A 16,675-nucleotide genomic window follows, 5' to 3' on the forward strand; every position below is an offset into this window, starting at 1 on the left:
CAACAGTTCTCCGAGCCGCGCCCACTAAACTCCAGACTCCTCCTTCGGTGTGACTGCACGCGCCCTGCGTCGCCTGCGCTCCTCTTTCCCTCACACCAGATACATCCAGAACGCAGACATGGCTCCGTAAAGGTGCACATGGCGGCTAACAGCCATGAACCAAAAAACAACTCACCAAAAACTACAGATGCATCTCCGATCTGATTGATTTTCGACCGATCAATATACACATCCGTCGCAATATCTCTTCAATCCGGTTTTCAATACTCGGGAGAAGCTGCTCGCAACTCTCTCCATATCCACCAGACAATTTCAGTAATAACAGTTAATATCACACCCCGAGGCAGCAGTTATGGGTGTGCAAGGTTTCCAGGAGTACATCGAGAAGCATTGCCCTAACGCCGTGGTGCCGGTGGAGCTCCAGAAGCTCGCGCGAGGAAGTCTAGTCGGCGGCGGCCGGCAGAGACCCCCTCAAACTCCGCTGCGGTTGCTTGTGGACGCCGAGAACTGTCTGCACCGGCTGTACGGAGGATTTTACACCGACTGGGTGAGCGGGGGCCAGTGGAACCACATGCTCGGGTATCTCGCGGCTCTCGCTAAAGCCTGTTTCAACGGCAACATCGAGCTGCTAGTGTGCTTTAATGGCGCCCTGGAAAAAGGCCGCCTCCACGAGTGGGTCAAGCGACAGGTGAACGAGAGGCAGACCGCTCAGCAGATCATCAGCCACGTCCAGAACAAGGGAACCCCGCCGCCCAAGGTCTGGTTCTTGCCTCCGGTGTGCATGGCCCACTGCATCCGCCTGGCGCTCCTCAGGTTTCGTATCGGGGTGAGTGTAACGGCAGATGCTGGTTGTGTTGTTGCCATCTGCCCTATTTGCAGCCATTAGCTTAGCAGAAGTGGAGCCCGATTAAGTGGACGGGTTGTCAACTATGAGCCCGATTTCTGGATCAAACAAGGTGTAAACATGACACGATGCCAGGACCTGCTCTGGTTTGCGTGTTGTAATGAATTACGAGTGCAGATATTAAAAGCAGGCTCAGCAGACGCATTGCTTAAAGCTGTTTAATATGCAAATAATTTAGCCTCGACAATATGTATGTTGATGAGCTTTGAACAAAGTGTTCACCAAGTTTTACCAAGTCACAGGTGCATGGCTTTGTCACCTAGCAGACTGACATTAGTGGGTGTGCAGGGGTGAGCAGTTCAGTCCTTCAAACAAACATTACAACTGTCAGCCACATAAGCCTTAATCCATCTTGGACTGGGACCTGTTTGGCATCCTGGTGGTATCTGGATCTCATTTCCACGGGCATTTGGGGGACCCAAAGACGTACGCATTTGATGTTGCTTGGAAGTTTCAGTCCGTCTGTTTGTGACTGTAATGATCGTAGAAATTCTGGAGTTAAAAAGTGATGGCAAATCCGAAATTGCTAATTTATACAAAATAGTAAACGATACGCATTCAACTTTCATGCACTAGGAACCTCCCGTAGCTCCAAAATATAATATATGCTTTTCTCTTATAAATCTGCACGGTTTTATGTGCAAATAGTAAAATGTCCAAATATTTATGCATTCTAACCTTCTGTGACTGAGATGTAGATGTTGTCATGCCATGCAAACCTCTTATAATACGAAAACAGCATAGATTTATGTGTGAATGCCAAAATAAGGCCATGTAGTTGAAGGCTGTGCTGGCAAAAGGAAAGCTTCAACTCGTCTCTTATGTGATTGGCTGCCTTGTCACAGGACAGTAATCACTGCCGTGTGATTGGCTGCCGCGTCACAGGAATCGTAAGCAGTGATCCGTGATTGGTCGCCTGATCCACTGCGTCACTTCTGCTGAGATTTATTATAGGTTGTGACCAAGTTTGTGGGCCGCGTTCTGAAAAAGGAGACGCATGTTTGGAGGCGCGTGACTTCTGAGATTCTTTACATTTATTTTTTTCTTTTTGATAGTGCGTTGAACATTTATACTTGTATTTATAATAATAGATCTGGGTTGTGGAATTTATTTCCTACTTAATATCTTTTCTACTGAATCATTTTAATGCATAACATTAATTCTTTTTCATGTTTTCATAAATGAATTCATATGTTTCTCAAGATATTTCCCCATAATAAGAAAGTGTAATGAATAGTTTACAATTGATACTGGCTTTTTCCTTTTAAAAATTGTCAATACATAAAAATTTACATTTAAACTAATGCAATGTAATACAATAAACATCATTTCCCATGGAAAGCTTGCAGCACCTTTTCACTGAAATCTAAAAAAAAAGTGTTATAGCGAGGTCCATCATTTGTTTCGGGTCTTCTAATAAATGCTCCTTTAATTTGCTTCCCATCTCAGGTTGTCCAGACCACCGAGGACCATCACCAGGAAGTAATTGCCTTATTCAGAGAAAATGGGTTCCATGGTTTGGTGGCCTATGATTCTGACTACGCCCTGTGCAACATCCCATACTACTTTAGTGCTCACGCTCTGAAACTCAGCCGTAATGGCAAAAGCTTGACCACCAGCCAATACCTGATGCACGAAGTTGCCAAGCAGCTTAATCTCAATCCAAATCGTTTTATCATATTTGCTTCACTTTTAGGTAAGTTCTTTGTTTTCTTATTATACATGTAATACATTACACATTCGTGAAATATTAATATTGTGGTGATATATTTGTCACAATGAATAGTCTTAAAACTTACTAATGCAGTTAAAAGATGCTAAACTGTGATCAGTAACATTGCAATTGCAACATACTGTATTGTTCCCTTTCGTTACTATGTACTGTTAAATAAAACTAAATACTGTTTGGTATTTATTTAATAACATTGTATTGAAGGTAATCACATACTGCCTGATGAAGACTTGGCTGCCTTTCACTGGAGTTTACTAGGTCCTGAGCACCCTTTAGCATCCTTGAAGGTAGAGACTTCAATATAATTTTGTTGTTGTACAAAAAACCACCCTAAAGCGCAATAAAATAAAAGCTCTCTCATTAATAAGTCGCTTCGCATTATTTTTTACTGTTTACTGAGGCTTTCTGCATTGAAAATAGAAGCTGCAGCAATAAGACTTCAATGAGATTTACTCGGCAACAAGCTGTTGTGACCAGTTTCCTTGACAACCAGATTGAAATGATGTCTGGCAAATAACTTTATCAGGACCATGCAAAATCACTTCAGCATTGTCCTCAGTATGTACCCTTATTGTTTTTAATACTTTCTTCTGTAGTCTCAGAATCTTGCGCGAGCAAATCCAGCCATCTGCAAATATGAAGGTTGAGCTGAAGAAAAGAGGACTGGCTTTATGTGTGTAACCTTGTGTCAGCTTGGCAGATGGCGTTATTGATTCACTGCGAGCTATAATAGAGCTGGGTTTTAACACTTCCACAGATTTGTGCATAATCTGTCCCTTTTTGTCATTGATTCTATCCAAATTGTCACCAGAAACTGTCACGGCCCTCATCCGACTACACACTTTGCCCCGTCGACTGTGAGGATTGCACAAGGAAGCATCAGGGCCACTAATGCCCTGTTCACACTAGACTTTCAGCATGTGAAATCATAGAATGCTGTTGTCTTTTTTTTGCAGGGTCATGCTTTAATATGGAAATGCATGTTCTTTTGAAATATGTAAAAGATGTATGTTAGATTTTGTACTCCGATGAAGCCGAAGCTTTTCCTGGGAGTGTGATGGGTTGTTTTATTTCCGATACAGGTCCGTGCTCACCAGCTTGTCCTTCCTCCCTGTGATGTCGTCATAAGGGCCGTGGCCGACTATGTCCGCAGCCTACAAGATGTCAGTGACCTGGAGGCTATTGCTAAAGATATATTTAAGCACTCTCAGGTAACAACATATTGTTTGAGAGATTATTAGCGACTGATTATCTGGATATGGATAGTTCACCCAAAAATGAAAATTATGTCATCATTTACTCGCCCTCAGATAATCTATACCCTTATAATTTTCACAAAGGAAGATATCTGGAAGAATGTAAGTAAACAAACAGGTCTGACCCCACATTTAATGTCATAGTAGGGAAAATAAATATCATGGGATACAATAGGGGATGAGATCTGTTACTGACATTCTTCCAGATATCTTCCTTTGTGTTCAGCAGAACTAAGAATTTTATACCAGTTTGGATTAAACTGATTAGAATTTTCTTTTTTTGGTGAACTGTTCCTTTAACAGCCTTCAGAATTTGTCGTTCCTGTATCATGAACGAAAGCAAATAATGAGGTTGTTTAAGTGATGATTGAATCTTAATTTGTGTGGACTTACCTTTTAATGCTGTTTATGTATTTAGTCCAGAACAGATGACAAAGTCGTACGTTTCAAACAAGCAGTGGAGTATTACACCACCGCGAGCAAACCCCTCCACTTCCCGCACTATTTAGGTAAGATCCTCAGTTATATTTATTTAAATCTTTCTGCCTTATTTTCTACCTTTTTCTATTGATTTTTGCTTGCTGAATTCTTAGAACATGGCATGACAACAAGGTGTCGATGTTGTGTTTTCATGTCCGTGATTGAAACCAGGATTTAAAGCACACGGTGTCTCTCAATCATCGGTCTCAGTGCTCACAGCAATGTGAGAAATTTTCCCTCTTGCCTTGGACCTTGTGTGCACTTTGGAATGACTGTTGTGCCATGTGCATACAAATAGGCATCTTCAGTAAAGACTCTTGCATAGAGGGTGCTAGTCTGGAAAAACTCCTCCGCTCAGTTGGAAAGTTTCAACAGGTTCATTGAAGGGGTGTATATAGAACATTATGAGCAAAAAGAAAAACCTAAATTAATGTCACATTTAATTTATGAGAGCACGTTTGACACATTTTTGTTTTAGAGAGGTCAACCGTTTAAATAATTTTGCTGTGGTCCGAAAGGTTTAATGACAAACACATTAGCTGTGCTTCACTTAGATCTCTACTCTATGCCTACACATGTTTAAATGACTCAAGAGTGGGTGGACGTGTGGTGTTGAGAAAACCGAAAGAAATTTCAGTTGGTAAAAGAACAAAGGTACATTTGTCTGGAATGACTGTTTCTGTTATTCTTTCCAAATTCTTGTACTTGTTCAGTTTTGGTGTATATTAAACCAGACTGAACCCTTACATTACACAGTCAGACCAAATCAGATGGGAGGGCCAGCAGCACCACAGATGCTTAACATTCCACAGACCTCCCTTCCTGGCAAACCTGGGGTAAGTATCAGCACCGCTGCTTTAGACTCCATTTCTCCATTATATCTGCAGCCAAAAACGGAGAAATACTACACCTGATGTTTTTCACGACTTAAGGTTTTGTTAAAAGACTGCAAAGGTGCATTCTTCAGATGTAAATATAATTATGACAATTTTATTAAAGTTCAAATTTTGAACTTGCGTTATCCGTCCTCACGTCACTCCAAGCCTGTCTTTTGCAAAACAAAAGATATCGAAGAATGAGTAATTAAATCTTGTTTGTTTGTTTTGTATTTGTTGTATCTGTTCCGGTGAGGTCTGAAATGATCTCATTTGACGATAGCCTGCTGAGGGCTGTAAATACAATAACATTTAATATTTACAAATATTTCTTCCTCAAAAGTACTAATAGAGTCATCAAAGGCATCATTAGGAATCTGGCGTCGGAAGGCGAATCATTAAATTCCTAACAATTCCCATCTGTAGTTATGATCTGTTCTGAATGACTCACAAACAATACTTCTATTCATTCCCCAAGGTCCAGCATTGCTTTTCTGGCCCTCCAATGGGCGAAGACGCACATGAATTGGACGCATCGGGTAAAGGGCTCCTAGATCAGAACAACTACAGCAACATTCCTCACGACGGGAAGGAGCACACGCCACTGTACGAGAGGTTGTCCCCCATCAACCCGGCTCACGGCAGCAGCTCCAACCACGTGGATCCGGCCTTCTTTACCACCTCCTCCACCTCGTCCTCTTCAGAGAATGAGGAAAACACCGGCTCCACTGCCAAGTGAGTGTCCGACAGCAGGGGAATGTATGTGGGATAGCTCTGTCATGTTTCAAAAACATCTGTTTTCAAGTTCTATTCTTTTTGGGAGTTTTGGAGAGTGGGTTTGAGGGAAGCTTTGATGCTCTTTAAATATTCTGCTTGTGCTGATTTTCAATTATTAAAGTTGTATTAAATATTAAAATTCTACAATTTAGCCTGAACCACATAATGTTACAGACCACATGCTTTATTTTGTAGGGTACTTTAATCTATAAACTTTTTCCATTGTTTATAAATTCTAGATGCCGTTTGTTCTTATTTCTTGTTTTTATTTGATATATTTTGTGTATTATTCTTATTATTGATAAATCTTAATCTCAATAATTTGATCAAATATAGTCATGTAAGTGACCATAAGGGATGGGACAAGCAGAGAAATCAGATGGACAACATCCCAGAAGACAATGGGGACCAAAACACAGTAGGTCCAATTTTTAGCTGTGCATGTTACCAGTTACAGAATACCTAAATGAATGTTACAAACAAAAAATGCAAGACACCTTGAGAAAATGATGTTTATGCTGATTTCTTTCAGTCTGATCCTTCTGTGACCTCCCCTGTCAACCAAGGCCTGGAGGTCAGAGATCACGTAGGGGTCAACGCCCAGATCCCATCCCTTCTTTCGATGCCAACGAGAAACCACATGGATATTACAACTCCTCCTTTACCCCTGGTGGCACCTGAGGTGCTGCGGGTCGCTGAGCACAGACACAAAAGGGGACTCATGTACCCGTACATCTACCATGTTCTCACCAAGGTCAGCTTTTAGCTACTAGCGACTCTGGTGTAAGATCCTTATGCTGATTTCAATCAAATGTATTTAATTTATATTTAGAAATGACTTTTGATGTACTGTTTGGTTGTTGGTATGTTGATGCTTAATGGTTGTTTTTTTCAGGGTGAGATTAAGCTATCAGTCACCATTGAGGATGAAGCTAACAAAGACCTGCCCTCTGCGGTGCAATTGTACCGGCCAATCCGTCAGTATGTTTACGGGGTTCTCTTTAGCCTCGCCGAGGCCAAAAAGAGGGCGGAGAGACTCGCCATGAGAAGGAATCGCCTTCCTGAATGTGAGTGAATTTATGTGCTGGACAGAAGCGTTTATACAAAATCACCTACAGTGTATTAAAGCTACTTTTTTATTATGTACTGTATGTGCATTGCCTGGGAATCAAACTTGTGACATTGGCATTGCCAGTGCAATGCTTTGCCAGCCACAGAATCATAAAAATCTTCAGCTATAATGACACTTAGTTGTCCTTTTCTATACTAGAAGAAAGCTACAGTTGTAAACAAACTGAAAGTCAGTATTTGATAATGATTTATGTAATGTATCGCCAACCAGTCTTCCATTTGCAGTACAAACTCAAACCAGGAAGAATGTTATGATGTAGATTATTCTTTCATTGGTCTAGATTTCTATTATTCTGAATGTCTACTGTACATTCTCTCAAGGGGTTTTTGATGAGGCTGAGCGAGACTGACTTTATTCAGAGAGCGTGCTTGAGTGTTGACATGATCTTGTTATTCCTGCCGGTAACTGCAAATTAATTTGAGTCATTTGCATAATTCAAGAACTAACATTGCCTACTGCTAACACTGGCTCCGTGGAAATGTTACCTAAAAGACATGAATCAGCAATATTTTTTTGGATGCGTTATTTTTCATTCTACATCACTTCTACTCATCTCAGCACTTTGTAAATTCATTGCTTTACAAAAGATTAAGTAGACATCACACATTTTCCATTTTGCTTCAGATCGGTTGTAATGTGATTCACTTCAGAGCTGGTTGGTTTAGTTCAAGGCTTGGTATACTTCAGAGAAAATGAATGGGAAAAATACTGAAAGTTTTCTGTCAAAACTTGAAATAGAAAGTCTCAAGGAATGTATTCATTACCAATATTTTGAATCATCTGTTTATATTTGACTAAACCCCTGATGATTAAGTCCAGACATCAGAAAAATGTCATACTATACACAAGTTTTCTATTTTAAAAGAGTTGCATTACGGATGGACGTTTTTGAGACAACATTCTTTGCAGGATTCCTGTGAATTAAAATGAACAAACCAGAAGCAATAATACTCAACAAGTGCAGAAGGAATGGCTCTTCATAGACCGAAAAGTAGTTCTTATTTTATTTTCGTGTACCCATTTATGAGGAATTTATCCGGTTATGGATGTGACTATTTGCTTACCAGACATTTGAAAACTATGCTTTAAAAACACACAAACATGCTTTGAAACCCTCGAGACTTCATCTGTGTGTTTAAATATACTGACATCTAACTTTTCAGTGATTGTTTTTCATCATCTGTTTAACACTTGCATGGAATTGCCCTCTAACATTTACATTTATTTATAATAATAACATTATCATGAAGCCAGCCATTTTAAGGCTGCATCACAACCACATTTTTGTCTTCTGCCTCTGTAGATCCAGCAGTGATAATAAAAGAATGGGCGGCTTACAAAGGCAAATCTCCACACACCCCTGAACTAGTGGAGGCTCTTCCCTTTAGAGAATGGACCTGCCCTAACCTGAAGAAACTCTGGCTGGGCAAGGCAGTAGAGGACAAGAACCGGCGGATGAGGGCTTTCCTGGCCTGTATAAGGTCAGACACTCCAGCCATGCTGAACCCTGCCAATGTTCCCACCCCACTCATGGTGCTATGCTGCGTGCTACGGTAAGCATCAACACATACAAACACTTTTTACCTTATAACTTAAAGGGACAGTTAACCCAAAAATATAAATTATCATTTACCCTTGAGTTGTTCCTAACCTGTATACATTTATTTGTTCTGATGAACACAGAGAACGATATTTGGAAAAATGCTTGTAACCAAACAGTTCTTGGCCCCCATTGACTACCATAGTAGGAAAATTTACAATGGTAGTCAAAAGTGCCCCAGAACTGTTTAGTTTTCTACATTCTTCAAAACCATGGTAGTCAATGGTGGCCAAGAACTGTTTGGTTACAAACATTTTTCCAAGTATCTTTATACAAATAAAGATACTTGGTATACATATTTGGATCTAAATAAAGACAGAATTGAATTTTTGGTTGAACTGTCCCTTTAATCTATGTAGGATTCTGTATTAAGTACGTTCTATCGACTTACTCCATCACAGAAGGGCCTTCAGATATTAGCTATTGTACATTGGTAATATTTCACCCCTTTTTGTTTTGCCTCAGGTTTATGTTACAATGGCCAGGAGTAAGAATTTTGCGTCGTAACGAACTTGACGCTTTCCTAGCTCAAGCACTTTCTCCTAAACTTTATGAGCCTGACCAGCTGCAGGACCTCAAGGTGATTCGTATGGACATTGTTGGATGAGGAGTGTCCGGAAAACACTGGCAAACTCACATTAAAGTCCTATTCACATAAATATTCAGAAATAAATATTCAGATTTATTATGAATGGGCTATTGAGGAATAATTATTCATAAATGGATATTTTCTCGCTATTTACTCATCCTCATGCTGTTTTAAACTTAAACTTATGACTGATTTCTTTGGACACAGTCATGAGCTCTTCCATATAATGAGAGTGAAAGGGGACTTGAGCTGTCAAGCATCAAAAAAATTCCCATGAAGTCCTATGATGCAAAATTTTAAATGTTCTTCTATGAAAATGTTCTCGTACTTAAGTAGAAAGTTCACCAGAAAATACAAATTCTGTCAATTTATTCACGTTCATGTGTCTGTATATGACTTTATTCAGTGGAACACAAAAGAAGATATTTTGACAAATTTCTCTGTGGTTTTGTCTCCATATAACGAAAGTCTATAGGGTACAGTGTTGTTTGTCTATCAGCGTTCTTCAAAATATCTTTTGTGTTCTGTGGAAGAAAGAAAGTCATACAGGTTTGGGATGACATGAGGTGGGTAAAAGATGACAGAAGTTCAGTTTTGGGTGAGCTTTTCATTTAAATCAGTTAAATATGATGACAATCTGAGATCAGTTTTGTCATCTTTAACCTTGTCAACCTTAATTCTCGACCAGAAAAACATCACAAAAGAAAGAAAGTCATAAGCCTTTGAAACAACATGAGGGAACGTAAATGACAAAATCGTGACTTTTTAAGAAGTGTTTGGGAGAATTGTTTCTTGAAGTCTACCAATTTATAAATTATTCTGATTTTTTTCGAGCAATAAGCCTCTTGAGGTTCAAAAATGAAGGATTGTGTTTTCTCGGGCACTTCTGCTTTTGTAAGAACGCTTGCAGGGCTTTGGCCATTATGCTTTTTGAAAAACTTGTTTAGTTTTGGTAGTTGGCTTTGCAAGACCTTTTTTGTGGTCTTTTTGTGTAGATGGTTTACAAAGCTTTATTTTTTTTCAAAGCTTATTTCAGTCTGTTTGGCTATGTGAGCTTCCACCCTCGTTTGAAAACACAACGTGAACCATCCACACGCTGTGTCGTGTCTGTACTGTTTGTCTGTGTCGGCCCTGTTTTGTACGCGCTTTTTGCTTCGCTGGTGCCAGTGCTGGTTGCCCTTGCTGTTTGTGAATTGCCTGGAGTTGTTTGTGCATTTACATGTATGACTAGATTAGAATGTGTTCATGCTTGCTTTATGCTTCGGGTGCAGTGGGTGGTGCTTGTAATCTGCTGGTAGTGTAGCACGTAGCAGTTTATTTCCCTTTAAGATCATCGTTTGATACTCGCTGCATCTGTTGTCTCCAGATTGACAACCTGGATCCACGTGGCGTTCAGCTGGCTGCTCTTTTTATGAGCGGCGTGGATATGGCACTGTTTGCCAATGACGTTTGCGGGCAGCCCATTCCCTGGGAGCACTGCTGTCCGTGGATGTACTTTGATGGCAAGCTGCTACAGAGTAAACTCATCCTGGCCAACAGGGACAAGGCCCCCCTCATTGACCTCTGCGATGGTCAGGTACGGTCAGCACAGCACCCCCTTGGTCTTTATCCCTAACCCCAATATATTGATTATTGTAATTCACTGCTTGGCACAATGTATGGTATACTGTTATATTTGCTCCATACTTCATCAAAAATCTACTTTTAAATGTGAGGCGCTTTTTGTGTCTTTTTGACAATATTATCTTTGTTCTCAGACGGAGCTGGTTGCCAAGGTGGAGAAGATGCGGCAGAGTATCCTAGAGGGTCTAAACTTCTCTCGGCCACCCCTGCCCATCACGTTCCCCCCTCCTCCTCCACACGCTATGCCTTTCTACCCTCCCAACAGCACCTTCTACCCTCCACCACCTCTGCCCCCATTGCAGGGTAGAGGCAGGCGCATACCTGGTAAGAGTGAGAAATTCTTAAATACTTTCAAATGATTTTTTTCTTTATTTTTAACAACATGTGAAGTATATTTGTAACAACAAAGCTTTAGAAGAAATGTAGGATGTCAACTTTCCAAAAGTATGTTCTTTTAACAGATCTGATATTCACTGTGGTAAAATTTGATGGACACGTCTGAAGTAAATAGGAGTAGGGCTGTAACACGATTAATCACATTCAGAATAAAAGTTTGTGTGCATAATATCTGTCTGTGTACTGTCCATATTTATAAACACATACACATATATATATTTAGGAAATATGCATAGATTTTTTTACTTTATATAATTTAAATAATATATAAACATTTATAGATTTTTGTTTTATATTTTTCTTAAAAACAGAAATATTATGTGAAAACAAAACTTTATATTTGATGCGATTAATCATGATTAACAGCCCTAAATAGATGCATAGTGGTAATATATATTGTTTCTACTTTTCGGTGCTTTCTCTTATTTAACATGTTCAGCCTGTTAACTGCAAATGTTTATTCATTTTATTCTTACTCATTAAAGTAGGTCTTCAAGCCATGTCCTCACAGGGTGGTAAGCTTGAGATCGCAGGCACAGTAGTTGGTCAGTGGGCTGGAACTCGTCGTGGAAGAGGAAGAGCTCCTTTTCCCATACAGGTGGTGTCAGTTGGTGGACCAAACAGGGGGTACGCTTTCTAAAAACATCATGATTTGTTTTAATGCTGCTGTTTTACATATAAACCCTCCCGTTGTTATTCGTTTCAAGATGTGCGTTTTTTTCTTTGTCCTCTAGTTCAAAATGTTCTCTAGTTCTTTTATTCTGACTGCTTGGTCACTGACTTTTTTTTGACTGTTACATATATATCAGTATTTTCCTCATTCAGATGTACTTGTTTTTCACTGTCCATTTTAGCCGTCCAAGAGGTGTGATTTCCACTCCTATTATAAGAACCTTTGGTCGAGGAACTAAATTCCACACGAGAGGTTTTAAGAGTCAAGGAACATACCAGGTGAATCATTGTGTGTGTGTGTGTGTGTGTGTGTGTATATATACATATGTATATGTATATAATATGTTGTATTTGTTAACTGATATAACCTAACATTGAACAATTTAGTTTTGTAACATGTAGTAGTCCTTGTTAATGTGCATTCAATTATGATAGTTCATGGTGCATTAAGTAATGATTTTAAAAATATATTAGTAAATGCTGAAATGAACATAAATGAAGTTTAATGAATGCTTTAGAAGAACATTAAATATGAATACAGTTATTTATTTATTTTTGCCTAAAGACAATAAATACTAACTGTAACAAATCTCCATTAAAAGGAAGGAAGGAGGCGGGAACCGGCAAACACTTAAACATTTAATAAAGTAATATAACAGCCGGCGGCCCCTCACGAACGACCGCCGGCGAACAAAACATAATATAAATACAAACATAAGTTCGGGCCCGGTCCTCTCTCTTCGACGGTCCGGTCGCTCGTTCCTTTTATATGCTCCCATCTCCTACGTGATTCGAGCCCGGTGTGCGCACAGCTGGCGCTAATTCACAATTACTCACCGGACTCGAACCACGGTCTCGCCCCGCCTACTCTACTACATACCCCCATCACCCCTCACAGGCCGGGGGGTACCCCCGCGACTGTGCAAGCTCCCTCCCCCTCCTTCGGGGGGGGTGGGGTGGGGGGTATGCAGCGACGAGACAACGGAGACGGGAGCCCTCGGAGCGACCGGAAAGAGAGAGGGGACAGAGGAAAAAAAAAATTAAAGTCCGGTTCCCGGACATGCTGCCGCTCGTTCCTCAACCAGCCGGAGTACTCTCCTTCGCGGTGCCTTGCGGTGGCCCTGGGGCTTCGGTGGACGGCTCGACCGTCCGCCCCCTGGCGGCCGGCGGTGGCTCCTCCTTTATCTGGGAGTCGGGGCGGGTTCCCCGTCCCCTGCTCCTCCCCCTTGGGCGGACGGACGCAGGCTCCGGCCTCTGGCAGGCGGTGGCCACACTCGGCACTTCCGCCTCCTGCTCCTCCCCCTCGGGGGAAGGACGCAGGCTCCGGACTCTGGCGGACGGCGGCAACCCCCCCGCTCCCGCTTGGACGACAGCCACCCCACCTCGACCCAGGGGCGCGGCAGCAAAGGTCGCCGTTCCACCGAAGCTTTGATGGTGGCCGCACTGTGCACTTCCGTTTCCCCAGAGCCACCGCTTCGGGCAGCCACTGGCGGACGCCCTTCGTCCGCGCTGCCCGAACTCTCCGGCACCGCGAGGCCACTCGGCGGCGAGGACTCTCCGACAGCATGTCTCTCCTTCCTCCCGGGTTTCGGCACCAATGTAACACTAACATAATAAGTTGTAGTTTAGCGCATTTAAAACAATAATGACGGCACTAGACATGGGCCGGTATGAGATTTTGACGGTATTGTAACCTTAAGCCAAACTATCACGGTTTTGCTGTATTGCTTCTGCTGCTTTAAAATGTGTTCTTGTTAATATATATTAAACCTAGAACAATAGATTTGATTTTTAAGCAACTCACAATATTTGGAACAATAGTAAACATGTACAGCATGTCAGGTTAAATCAGTGCTTCCCAAACATTTTAAAAGCACGGCACCCCTTTCTAGTCTTCTTTTACATGCATTTCCAATAATAAAACGTACATGCATGCATGCATCTATATAGCTCATACCTTGTTTTTAAAACCGTGAATTTCCAAAAAGCGTTATTCCTTGAAACCGGTATTCGGCCCATGGCTAGACGGCGCAATTCTATCTTGTTATTAATTCGTCAGGTGTAAGCTGGTAGTTTTGTTTAGCGATATGTATTCACTGATCCTTTGAAATTATTTTAACAGACCATGCCATCATATGTTGCCTCAACCAATGACGTGTTTAAAGACAAAAAGAAGCCCAAGCTGGTGGATAAAACCGCACATCTGACCTCCGAAGGGTCCACGGCAGCAGAGAATGGCTTGGAGGGTAAAGAAGCAGACCAGCTCGATGGAAACATAGGGGAAAGCGCCCCTAACCAACCTGAAAGTGCCTTTAGCAACGAATCTAAAATGTGCAATACAAATCCTCATTTAAATGCACTAAATGAAGACAGTGAGGCCCACAGAGATGAAGCTCTAGGAGCTGCTGTCTTAAAAACAGAAGAGTAAAACTATTTTTATAGAGAGGGTGATGGTTGATGGAGGATTGACGGAAGGTTAAAAGTTAGGGAAAATATGGAAGGATGAAGGCCTACAGTCGGTGTACATTTTTCCTCTCCGAGAGCTCTACATGAGGACTTTGAAATTGTTGAAATCCCTCTATGATGTCAACAAGTAAAAACCAGAAGTAAACCAGACGAGTAAACAAGTCATATAGGGAATTTAACCAGTTTAATGATGAAAGACTGTGTTCTCCCTCGTCACTGATAGGATGTGTTTCAAACTGGTTACATGAATTTATTTTACTCTATGAAACTTCAGAAATCGAAATACTAATTTTCACTTGCCAGTCTTTTAGTTTAGTAAGATGAGATCCAAGTACCAGTACTAGGCACCATATATAGCCTATAATTGCATCGTAATTGAGTTTGTATTGTCACAGTAAATGCTTTTTTATTGTTTGAGGACGTTAAACTCACAATTGACAAAAAACAAGAACACTTTTCTTGTGTCATCACGTGGGTTTATGCGTGTTTGAAAATGTCCTGTTGTTTTGACACAAGTAACTAGTATTAATTCTGCATCTTAAGTTCTGATGAGTTCAATAAGTCATACATTAGCGATATATAAGTAATATGTCAAGAAATGGTTAGAAAAATCTGCAGATGATCTATTGAAAAACACCAATGTCTCTTGCCGTGTTAGAAGTCGCCATGCATCAGTGATCAACGATCAATGTGATTTCTTGAATCGAATATAGAACATTAGTGCAGCTGTCTCGGCTAGACTTTCTGCATGGCTCACAATAATAAAAAAAAGGTGTGTAGTTATAATGCATGTTGTCCTATTTCTTCCTTCATTACAAATACTGTGCCCATCTGCAAAATTTTAAAAAGGCTGATAATCCGTAATAGTCCATTAAAACTATTAACTGTTATTTGCTATAACCTTAAGTTTATTTTTGTGATTTATTGACCTCTGTTGTATTTACTCAAAAACATTATCTAGCCACTTTAAAAATATTGTTAATCCTGGTGTGATCATCACTGTAGACATTATTGTTCTCTGTTTCCGCATTCACACTAGCAAACCATCTCTGAAAAAAATGATGTCTAAAAAATGGCTTTGATCTTAAAATCTCCCCCTTTTCTTAGCTCGGGACAAGTTCGCGAAACATTTGACCCTCCCGTTCGAGAGTTTAGCCTAAGCAAGTATCTTGTAATCATTTTGATGTTTACTTTAGTGTTTTCGGAACGTATTGTACTAAGAATCATTACTTCTCCATCTAATCCTCCTGATGCTTTCCATTGCACATTAGTGATCAGAAATATGGTGTATTCCCCTCAGCCCCCTGCCGCAAGTCTAAGTAGGTTACCTTGATGTAAGTTGATCGGAGTTTCTTCCTAACTCGTGGGTTGTAAAGGAATGAACTACTGTTGGGTTTGAGTGACTGTTGATGGATTGTGGTGTGTTGTATTTGAAAGAAATTGAATGCAACTTACAATGCTTAATAAAAGTCTTTATTCTTTTAGAATAATTCTGCTTCTTGGTGTGTGTTTTTAAAGCTGAATGGATCTTAAAGTGAAAGTTCAACCGAAAATCTAAATTCAGTCATTATTTATTAACTCTCTCCCTGAACCTGTATGACTTTCCTGTAGGACACAAAAGATATTTTAAAGAGATTGGAGATCTTTTTGACTTGCCTTGGATTTTTTTGATTATACAATAGAAGTGAATGGGCAACGCAATTTTTTGATTATCAATATATATATATATTTTATATTTTGTTTTCTTCAGAAGAAAGTAAATCGTACAGGTTTTGCAAGAAGGTGTGTAATGATGAATTTTTTTTGGGGGGGTGATCTATCACTTTATGACCTTGCCGAGTTCCTTCAGGGAAATGAACCATAGTGTTATAATAGTAATATAGCCATATTTTTGGTGAATTGATTACTGTTTGTGTTACTCCTATAGTTTCATCACAAATATCTTGGTTACTGTGGTGAGACCAAAGCACAGGCTATTAAAAACCTATGAGTTCTATTTTTATACAATGTTTTAAGGTTTTGTACTTCACGGTTCATACGTTTGTGGTAAAACAATATACGTTATTTTATAGTTTTGAACACTCTTCAAATAAATGAATGGTTGTGTCAGCACCCTGCTTGAAATTTTTAGTGGGCCTTGAAGATTTTTTGCATATAAACAATTTAAGTGCAG

General features: G+C 40.3%; 1 protein-coding gene across 2 annotated transcripts; it reads left to right on the forward strand.

The window, feature by feature from the left end:
• The first annotated feature begins 89 nt into the window (after positions 1–89).
• On the forward strand, positions 90–15,992 carry LOC130410065 (constitutive coactivator of PPAR-gamma-like protein 1 homolog). 2 transcript variants are annotated; one of them, XM_056734467.1, is made up of 17 exons: positions 90–826; positions 2,354–2,600; positions 2,841–2,923; positions 3,719–3,847; positions 4,311–4,401; positions 5,129–5,208; positions 5,726–5,982; positions 6,361–6,442; positions 6,557–6,778; positions 6,920–7,091; positions 8,460–8,709; positions 9,222–9,336; positions 10,712–10,921; positions 11,103–11,292; positions 11,853–11,991; positions 12,219–12,315; positions 14,159–15,992. In XM_056734467.1, exons 1-17 carry the CDS (start codon positions 353–355, stop codon positions 14,462–14,464), a joined length of 3,144 nt encoding a protein of 1,047 aa, XP_056590445.1. In that variant the 5' UTR covers positions 90–352; the 3' UTR covers positions 14,465–15,992. The 2 variants fall into 2 exon arrangements, with proteins under 2 accessions (XP_056590445.1, XP_056590444.1); XM_056734466.1 differs by having other exon boundaries at positions 91–826; positions 11,850–11,991.
• Positions 15,993–16,675: the final 683 nt, after the last annotated feature.

This window comes from Triplophysa dalaica, chromosome 21 (genome assembly GCF_015846415.1).
Source record: "Triplophysa dalaica isolate WHDGS20190420 chromosome 21, ASM1584641v1, whole genome shotgun sequence".
Lineage (NCBI taxonomy): Eukaryota > Metazoa > Chordata > Actinopteri > Cypriniformes > Nemacheilidae > Triplophysa > Triplophysa dalaica.

Excerpts from the sequence above, each read along its gene's own strand:
- LOC130410065 (XM_056734466.1), top strand. The coding sequence starts at position 353 with ATGGGTGTGCAAGGTTTCCAGGAGTACATCGAGAAGCATTGCCCTAAC. Across the intron at positions 4,402-5,128 it reads CCACTTCCCGCACTATTTAG|TCAGACCAAATCAGATGGGA; the intron begins GTAAGATCCTCA and ends TACATTACACAG. Across the intron at positions 6,443-6,556 it reads ACAATGGGGACCAAAACACA|TCTGATCCTTCTGTGACCTC; the intron begins GTAGGTCCAATT and ends GATTTCTTTCAG.